At 40.2% G+C, this 9,425-nt stretch overlaps 1 protein-coding gene across 2 annotated transcripts in view; it reads left to right on the forward strand.

Annotated features, from left to right (window-relative positions):
• IL6ST (interleukin 6 signal transducer) overlaps positions 1-7,872 on the forward strand; it is a 35,586-nt gene extending 27,714 nt beyond the window's left edge. Inside the window, exons 15-17 of one of the 2 annotated variants that reach the window (XR_775199.1) lie at positions 850-931; positions 1,778-4,117; positions 7,018-7,872. Coding sequence is in view for 1 of the 2 variants with exons in the window: in XM_010580571.1 (XP_010578873.1) it covers positions 850-931; positions 1,778-2,503 (808 nt within the window). In the remaining variant the exon portion in view is untranslated. Of the gene's footprint in view, positions 1-849; positions 932-1,777; positions 6,729-7,017 lie in introns of those variants that run through there. The other variant, XM_010580571.1, reaches the window with a different exon arrangement.
• Positions 7,873-9,425: the final 1,553 nt, after the last annotated feature.

Raw genomic sequence — 9,425 nt, forward strand, 5'->3', positions numbered from 1 at the left:
CCTCCTGTTCCCTCTATGCCAGAGCTCTTGTGTGGCTTTAGCTGAGAGCGTATTGCTGAAGTGTTTTCCCTGGCAAGGAGTAGCACCTCTCCCATGTCCACCCCCCCCCTGCAGTCAACTATCTTTTCTTTCTGATTAAAGACATTATTTTGTGCCCTTTTCCTTCTGACCTCCCTGCTGCTCCTAAAATCAGTTCTTAATGGACATCAGTTGAAAAGCCCATCTTGCAGCCTTCTTCACAGTTCTTCTACAGAGGATCTGGTGTTGGAGCCTCTTTGTAAAAAGCAGGATAGATGTATCAGTTTCAAAGTTAGTTTGGTTGGATGTGATTTATCTACAGAAACTTCTATTGTTAAGTAACAGTTACTACATTCTTAAGAGTTCAGAGTTAGAAAAGACCAAGCAAGTTTTTCTTCAAATATTTTCACTTTATTTTTATCTGTGAAGTTGGCTTAGATTTTGACAGCTGTGATAGTTATCTTCAAGAAGCAACAGTGTATTTTTATACTGACATGCATCATAGACTTTACCTAAATAATTGCTGTCAATTCTAGAGTGCTGTAAATTTGAAAATCCCTCACTAACAGTTACCATTGGTTGATTTGCCTTGTGTTGGATGGCTACGTCTGATGTGTGGAAGAGTTGTAAGTACAATGCTGTGTTTGGCTAAGTAGTACAGCTTTCTACAAAGATGTAAAGAAGTGCAGGAAGCATTCCTATTTGGAAATAAATACTCTTGCAAAATTCCTATGTAAGGGAGTGGTGTCCTGGATTATGCAGTACTTCCTATCAACTTAGGAATTTGGGGAGTGCATCTTGCAATTTTATTCTGTTTTTAATCCTTTACAGAATTAAAAAGCATATCTGGCCTATTGTCCCTGATCCATCCAAGAGTAACATTGCCCAGTGGTCTCCTCAAGTTCCAGCTAAGGTAATACTCATCCTTCTGCATCTTATATCTTCCTAGTCCACAAGGTTCCCAATAAACCAACCAGTGGGAGTCTTCTGTCTTCTAGCACACATGGATTTCAAGTTAAAAAAACCTGGATGTTAAGTTTCATGACACTGTGATACGATATATTTAGAAGACTTTATTGCATCAATAGATTCAGCATTAGAAATACATTAGCACAAGTTCACAGCATAGAGCAGGCTTTAATATTGTGAATTACCTTCAGTTTACTAATTGGAAGGGTCAAGTCCTAATTATTTTACTTATTCATGGGAGATTGGGAGTAAGTAAACAGAATTCATGATTCCCATTCTTAAAACCCTGAAGTGACTTGTTTGCACAGTTAAGTCATGAATGAGAGGGAAAGCTCTAAGAGTTCCTCATGGGTGAGGAGATTTATGCCCCATGTGGGGTGAATGACATAGCAAATTCTGTTCAATAAACTGTGGCTAACTTCTGTGAAGAAGTGCTGTGATGTTGAATATGTTATTGGAGTAACATATGTATGGCTCTCAGTATAGAATGTTCCTGTGCTGCACAGCAAATGGTTCTGTGTTTACAGCTCTTAAGAATAATTAAAATTAGAGCAAAGCTTGCACACCCACTATAGTTTTAGAGTAGCTGCATAATTAAGACTTTGTAATGGAAACAAAGCTATGTCCTTCATTTCTTAACAGATACTTTGGAGATATTGCCAAACTTAGTAAGCAGAAGACTTACATGAATAAATTCAAAACAATTACAGAATAAAAATGCAGATATTTAATGGGGTTTTGATTTTTAACATAACCTTCCTCTTAGGCAACATCCATCTCTTTCTTTCAGCATAACTTTAGTTCCAAAGATCAGATGTACCCAGAAGGCAGCTTTACAGATGTAAGCGTCGTAGAAATAGAAGCTGATGACAAGAAGTCTTTTTCAGAACAAGATCTAAAACCCTTTGACTTGCTTAAAAAGGAAAAAAGTACTTCAGAAGGGCACAGCAGTGGTATTGGAGGATCCTCGTGCATGTCTTCTCCTAGGCAAAGTGTCTCTGACAGTGACGAAGGTGAAACTACGCAAAACACTTCAAGCACTGTACAGTATTCAACTGTAGTACTTAATGGCTACAGAGACCAAACACCTGTACAAGTCTTTTCAAGGTCTGAGTCAACTCAGCCACTGCTAGATTCAGAAGAGAGGTCAGAGGATCATGCTGGAGGAAGTGACAGTACAACACAGAGGCAGCAGTATTTCAAACAAAATGGGGGTCAGGATGAAACCAACACAGACAGGCCATGCTTTGAAAGAACAAAGCAAATTACTTCTGCTAATGAGGGGGATCTTGTTGGATTTGCACAACTGCAGATCTCAGGTCAGAGTTCACAGCTGTTGGGCCTTGGGCTGGAAAAAAATGCCCAGGAAGCTGCTCTCTTAGGTGTTTTACAGACAAGTACTGAAGGACAAACTGTGAGACCTGAAACAGTGGAAGGAAATCCACTGTCAGTTGATGAAATGCCAAAAAGTTACCTCCCACAGACTGTGAGACAAGGGGGCTATATGCCTCAGTGAGAGAAGAGACTGGCTCTATTTAGGCCTTCATTAGTGCCTGTTCACACTTTCTCCTGTGTTTCTGATAAATTAAGCTAGGTATTTTTATCTGAATGCAGATAGAAATATTGAAATTCAAGTGAAGAGTAATTTGACAAAGTACAATAAGGACTGTGTTTTTGTGGAAAGTTTGCAGTCCAGACCTACTGGAGACTTACTTTTATGCACTACATAAAATCTTATGTCTGGATAGCTGAACAAGGCCTTTGTGCTACCTTGGAATTTTTGTGTATTATCAGATTTACACATGTTTGAAAATGGCAAGTTTCGATTAATCACATTGGCCAATAGACCTCCTAGAAGAAATACTTTGATTTGTGACAGTGTACAAGCCTAAAAAGCCAGCTTTAGTTGCTTGGAGCATCTTTGTGTAAGACTGAAACTTAGTATTCCAACATGGAAGAATACTTGTCATATACTTTTCAGTAGCTTGACTGACTTTCTGAATTTTGACTTGGCCCAGTGTCTCAAGTTTCCAGCTTATTAGACATGTAAATCATGTTCATCCCAGTTTAAAAATTACAAAAATGAAATAGACCTTGCTATGGTGTGCAAATAAGAAGACATGATTGCTTGACTCTGAATACTACTATAGTAATTGATATTCTGCCTACATTTAGATATGTGTACACATGAACTATATAATAATTTGACCTAAAAATGTGCCTTGCAACTTCATGCACAGCAGTTCAGCCTCATGTTCAAAAGTTTAAAAATCCAGATGAAAAAACAAATTATTTAAAGTCTTTTTTACCCAAATCACTGTCTGATTATACCATACCTCTCTGGTCATATAAATTGCCTCTGTTTAATAAGTGCACCTTTGCTGTATACATCTTGAGAGGCAAGTAATGAGCTGTAAGTTTTTATCATTTTTCTAACTGCTCAGGAGAAAGGAAATACGACCTTCTTCCTACCTTGACTACAATGATTAGTGTGCTGTAATGTCACTGTTCATGCCGCAGGTCCTCCTTGAAACTGAAAGCAGTAAAAAACAAAGCACTGAAGTCATTGAAGGTCTCAGAAGAAAAAACAAAACCTATACCCTGAATTTGAATGTTACTGGTAGTATGTATGTATTAGCAATCATAAGCCACAAATAACACTTAAGTGGTTGTTAAAATTCTGTACTTTTTTTCCTTAGGTCTCAATTTTCCCCTGTTCATAGAGTTTGCATTTTCTTGAAGAAGATACATTTCTTGGAGACTGCCTCTACCAGGGTTTAAAGAAAAATGAAATTACATTGAAATAAACCCCTTCTCCAATGATAACTAGAAATTTTATGGCACTCTTATGAAGATGGGGTTTTTTAACCTTAACTTAGTCTAGTCAGCTTTCTAATCTGACACTAATAAGACCTTAATTTGAAACACTAAATGCTGTGTTGTGAGAATAAAACAAAGGTTTTATTTCTCCTTCAGCAAAGAACTATGTATTTAAGACCACCTGAAACCTTTTTTGCTGTGACCTCTGGTGCTGCTGTTCTGCAGAGCAGTTACTAAAGGCCCTGGAAAGGCAGGTGTCTATCATTTCAACTTCCCTTGTCCTTGTCTGCCAGCTTGCATGGAAGGACAGGTCTACATATAAATGTTCACATGTGTCTTCTGCTTTTGTTAAAAAAAATGCAATGCTAAAGTAAATTCATAAGATTACCTCTTGAAGTCTGGACTATTTAAAACAGATAAAGAATGCAGAATCTTTAATAACATTTCAGTATTCTACAGTTCCTTTCTCCCAACAGTATTTTTTGTATCAGGGCACTTTTTTAAACTAAAAGACTATGTTGCAGCTTACTATAACTACAGCTTTCTTCAAACCAGTCCCCTTCCTTTTCTCCCCACTCCACCCCAGCACCTTCAAACTCCATCCGACAGGGCAAGGGCATAATGAAGAGCATGTTGTCATGAGACAGCAGAGATTGTCTTTTGTTTTTTTCAGAGGCTGAAGGAGCATTCCTTTGTCAGAACACATTCCTGTTGGAAAATAATAGTTACTTTACTGGGGGATGAGTTGTCTTCTCTATGCAAACTTCATAGTGCCTGTAGAAACCATAAGTAAAAGGGAAAGTCTCTGAGTGGTTTGCATGCATATTAGAACTGCCCTGCAGTCATGTGCATCTAATCCACCTCTGGCTCATCTCTGAAATACTGTGGGCCACAACCTGGCTACTTAGTATGAGCATTGCTTCAAATGCCTGAATGTTTTCAAAAACACACTGATGATTTAGTTTTGGGGATTTTTTTTATTGTTGTTTTGTGATCCAGTGATACTAACTTTTGATAGTGTAGTATATATCATATTTGAGGGACAACTTCAGTTGTTCCTGAAGTTGCTATTTGCCTTTCTGTTGTGTAAAGGGAAGGCATTTTGTTCTCTCTGTTGCTGTTAATCATGGACCATTTCCAATGTTAAACAGCATCAACAGATTTGTATTTTTAAAGGTCTGTGCTAACAAGAGTTCTGGCCTGTCACTTCTGGCATCTTTCTTTCTTTGTGGGCCAGTGGTAATAAACTCAGAGTTGTACAGGAGTGTAGCCTAGAGAGAATTCTGTCTGTCTGGTAGAGTTGTACCCTATCTTTAAGGCTTGTGCATTTATCTAGGGCTAAAACATTAAAGACTAAGCAGGAGATACTGGTGGCTGAACAGCTTGTAGAAGCCACAATACATATAAAGAACAGGTTTACAGCTTGTTTATAAACCTGTGTGCCAAATATTATATCATGCAGTGTTCAGAGTTTAACTTGATTTTGTACTTTAGATCATAACTATCTAATTGTATCTAACAGTTGCATACAGGTTTTTAGAGTGTCTGTAATGTAATTAGAGCAATCCACTGAAATTCGCTGAACTTGGCCCTAACACAGTAATAAAAGAAAAAGCTCTCTCCTTCCTGCCCCCCTGCCCCAGTAATTATGGTGCACTTTACAAAATAAAGGCATTATTAAAATAAAATCACACTCACTATTGATACTTTCATGTCCATCTTGTTTTCCTGGACTGGAATTTTTCAGGTAGGGGTGGGAGAATACTTGTAAAGACCTTGTTACTTTGGTGGCAGGAAAGGGAGGCCAGTAGAAATATAAAGTATTTTTCCTGTATTAGCATATTTGAAATATCTCTTAAGTGCAGGCAGGCTAACTGCTCCTCTGTTTACAAGGAAAGTGAATGTTTTTATCTCTGTAGTTCTGTTGTGGTTTTCTAAGGTGTGTTGGCTTGCTTTCAGGGCAGTTAGTCTGGGACTATCCTCTCTCACAGTAGTGAAAGTCTTGGAATTATGTTTCATATGCCCAACTGTAGTAAACTAAAGCCTTAACCTGGCAGTGCAAAGCACAGCAGAGCAAAAATTTTTCTAAGCTTTGCTCTGGAGTGTTTGTGACAAGCACGTGCCTGCCTGTGCTACAGCATCCTAGCAAAATGCTTATCATCAGGACTGGAAAAAACTTTAGCCCTGGGAGGAGGAGGGAGTTTGCATGTGAGGGCCAAGTCCTGTTCTTGGACACTGGAGGAGCATGGCCAGATGGTTAAAACTTACATTAGTGTGCCCAGTATATGGGAATCAGCATGCTGATTAAACTTCAGTAACTGAATTTGTTTCATTAGTGCCAGGTCTTGAATATCCAAGACCCACATCAATATATGCTGTTGTAGTATTGACTTAACAGTGGGATCTGAAACTCCAAAGACTGTAAAATTGTTAATAGTCAGCCCCTGCTCCAGGACATACACATTTTAAATTCTAATTTATGTGTGTTAAATGGGACTAAATATACTAGTTTATTTTCCCTGGGACAGTTGTTGTAATTGAGATTAACTGTTACTTGGTTACATTCCTTTAACCATGTTTAAAAGTTCTGCTGACTGATGGATTGTAAAACTTCATTAATCCCTTGTAACCTCTTGTCTGGTTGCTAGGATGGATACATATAGCATTTTAAATTCCAAGAGTTTCTTTTAATGTTCTTTGGAAGCAGTTTATAACAAATACGTTGAGTCTTTTGTCATGAAACAGCTATTTGGGAATTACAGCCAACCCCACAGTCTTCAGCTTAGCTCTTGATCTAGAAAACTGCAGTAAAGTGGAGGTATAAGTACAAATGTCTGGAGAAGGGTAAAATTAAGTATCTTGCACTGGACTCACAAATTCCCATTTCTCTTCCCTCTTCCTTAGAAGTGAAAGGGTCAGTTAAAAAAAAAAAAAAAAAGGCATGTGTGTTTGCTTTCACTGTTGTTTCCTTTGTAGTACTTGTGCAATCTGAGCCATTCCTAAAAATGAAAGCAGTGCTGACTTAACGCTCAAGGATGCATTTTTAAGGCCACAAGATTTGATACAAACAAATTTAAAATCAATGACTAAGGGCCAGATCTCAACAATTGTCTGCTTCTCCCCACCCCATAATTTTAGCGCAGAGAGAGGGTGGGCAGTAAGTTCCTCCCAGAATGCAGCCTTAGCCAGTACTTGTGTTCATTTGCAAAGACAACCATGAAGGGGATATATGCAATAAAGTCACTGATACTCTGCAGAAGCACACTTCTGTAACAATAGATGAAAAACGTGTATGGCACAACTGTCGACGGACGGCTGGAAAGCTCCGTGTCCTCCTGCTCAGACTAAAGCATCTTCTGCGCTCTGCACCAGCTGTTCTTCTCCGGTGACTGCAGGCGTGGTGGATGAGCATTCTCTGCAGTGTTGAAACTGATAACACCTATTGCTTTTCTTCATATCAAAGCACATTCGTTAATGGATCCAGTCGACTTGCCGTGTTTTTTTAACACAACAGTCTTGTTTACAGTGTCACATACAGCCTGACACTTCGATGCAGCGATGGATTGTCTAGTAACCACATGCTTTTATTTGGGTTAAGGAGTCTGTGGTCAAGGTTACTGGTCACCGAATGTTGCTGTGCTGATATATGCATCTACGTAGGCAGAGGCATGGGACACAGGGACAGACATACTAACAAGGAAAGTGCCTTGATGCTGGATTGGATGGCTAGTGAATGTAAACATTAAATCAAATTTTACTGTGTACTTTAAGTAAGTATGGCTGATTAAGCTACTGGTAATTTGAATGCCAGCTTTAAAGGGCTTGCATACTCCAGCCAGAAGTTAAACTTGTAAATTGCTGCATCAGCTGTCTCTGTATGGAAATGTGTTTTAATACCAGTACACTATCTTCATTCTTTTGCAAGCTGCATGCTTATTGTCATATAAACTCTGCTTTCTACAATTTACTTTATGGTCAGTTTGAATGTCTTCCTCTGTTACCCAACTGAGCCTGAATGTTGCATTTGTCTAGTACATAATATGCAAAAAGAAAACAAAACAAAATGCCATATGTACCTTGTGTGCTGGAGTTGGTGTTTTGTAAGGCTGACTTAGTAGTAACCACAGAAGGAGAAGAGTCTGGGCACTATGTAATGGGCAAGCAACAGAGACACATTCCCTGAGAGAGATGTGACTGTGGTATACCAGGACAGAAGGCTACCGAGCTGGGTATATGGGCAAGTTTAGCAGGGAAGGGGTGACTGTGTCTGCCTGAGGCTCCGTGCTCTGAAGATGTGGGACTGGCGCTCCAGGCAGGATTGTTTAGGTCTGTTGAAAAGGGGAAGAAGAGTGTCCAAAAATACAGTTCTAAGGAACACTGTGGGAGTGAGGAGCAGGGTGTAGTGCTGTCTACTCACACAGACCCGTTTCCAAGAAAGGAGTCACAGCCCTGGCTGTGTCTGACATTACCCTTGGTCTCACTGGTGTTGGGGTTTTTTGTTTTTAATGGGTGGAGGACCCTCATGGGGCTTCAGTGAACTTACAGCTCAGTACGGAAAAAGCACAGCTGGATCTTCTAAGGGTGGTCACACCTGCAAAAGTCTTCGAGGGTGGCAGCTGAGGAAAGACAAATTCTTCCCCTTCCTGGCTGAAGTTCTGATTTGTGTAAGCAGACTCAGACTGATGTAAAAGTGAGGGGGTGGGGGTGTTACATTATGCATCACCTCCAGCACCAAAAATTGTTTCTGTCACTAGTTAATGCTAGTCAGTTAATTAGTAACTAGTTAATGCTATGTCACTGTTATGCTAGTTAACACCTGGTGTTAAATTAGGTGCAAATATAACACTAGACTGCTTTTCCAAAATGTTAGTCTGCTGCACAGTAGTTCCCTGACCACTGTTCCATGTAAGGCCCCTGCAGTTTCTAGAGGAGCATGGTTTTTTTCTGTGTCCTCCTCACCTGAGATCATAGCTGCTGAGTATCAGCACAGTTATGCTTTACAACTCCAGGGTGAAGTGCATGTAGAAGAGGAGGCAGCAGCTTCATCTTCATCGTCTGCTTCACCAATAGCAGAGCAAGATTGCTTCCTGGAACTGTTTAAATAAACAAAATGAGGCTGGACAGTAAATGACGGGAATGCCGTGCTTGCCACAGGAAACACATACTTGCGCAGTGTACACATCAGAAGGCCAGAGGCTGCCAGTTCTCCATCCCCGTGGCTGGGGGCCAGCACAGCCCACAGAGGAGCTGGGGACATGCCTAACCACATGCTACCCTCGGGGCAGTCTGGTTTGTCCAGCCTGGACAGGCACTGGGCAGCAACACGGCGAAACAGCCTCAGGGCAACAGATGCACAGGAGCCCTGCCAGCCCTGTGTACCTCGCAGGGCAATGTGTTTGGAGGGCTGCTGGGGAATTAATGGCTTCGTTTTGACTGCTGATAATCACAGTAACATTTAACCTCTCTGCAAAAGCATCTTGCGTATATTTTCCAGGCATTTGTGCTGTGCATGGTAGAGTAATGCAGTGCCTTCCTGTCTTCCCAGCAGTCTCCAACATCCATGAAATAACTAGCAGAGCCAAAATAGCCCTCCCACCCCCCACAAATAGCTAGGAAAT

The sequence above is a fragment of the Haliaeetus leucocephalus genome, unplaced genomic scaffold (assembly GCF_000737465.1).
Source record: "Haliaeetus leucocephalus isolate CR32 unplaced genomic scaffold, Haliaeetus_leucocephalus-4.0 Scaffold722, whole genome shotgun sequence".
In the NCBI taxonomy this organism is placed as follows: Eukaryota; Metazoa; Chordata; class Aves; order Accipitriformes; family Accipitridae; genus Haliaeetus; species Haliaeetus leucocephalus.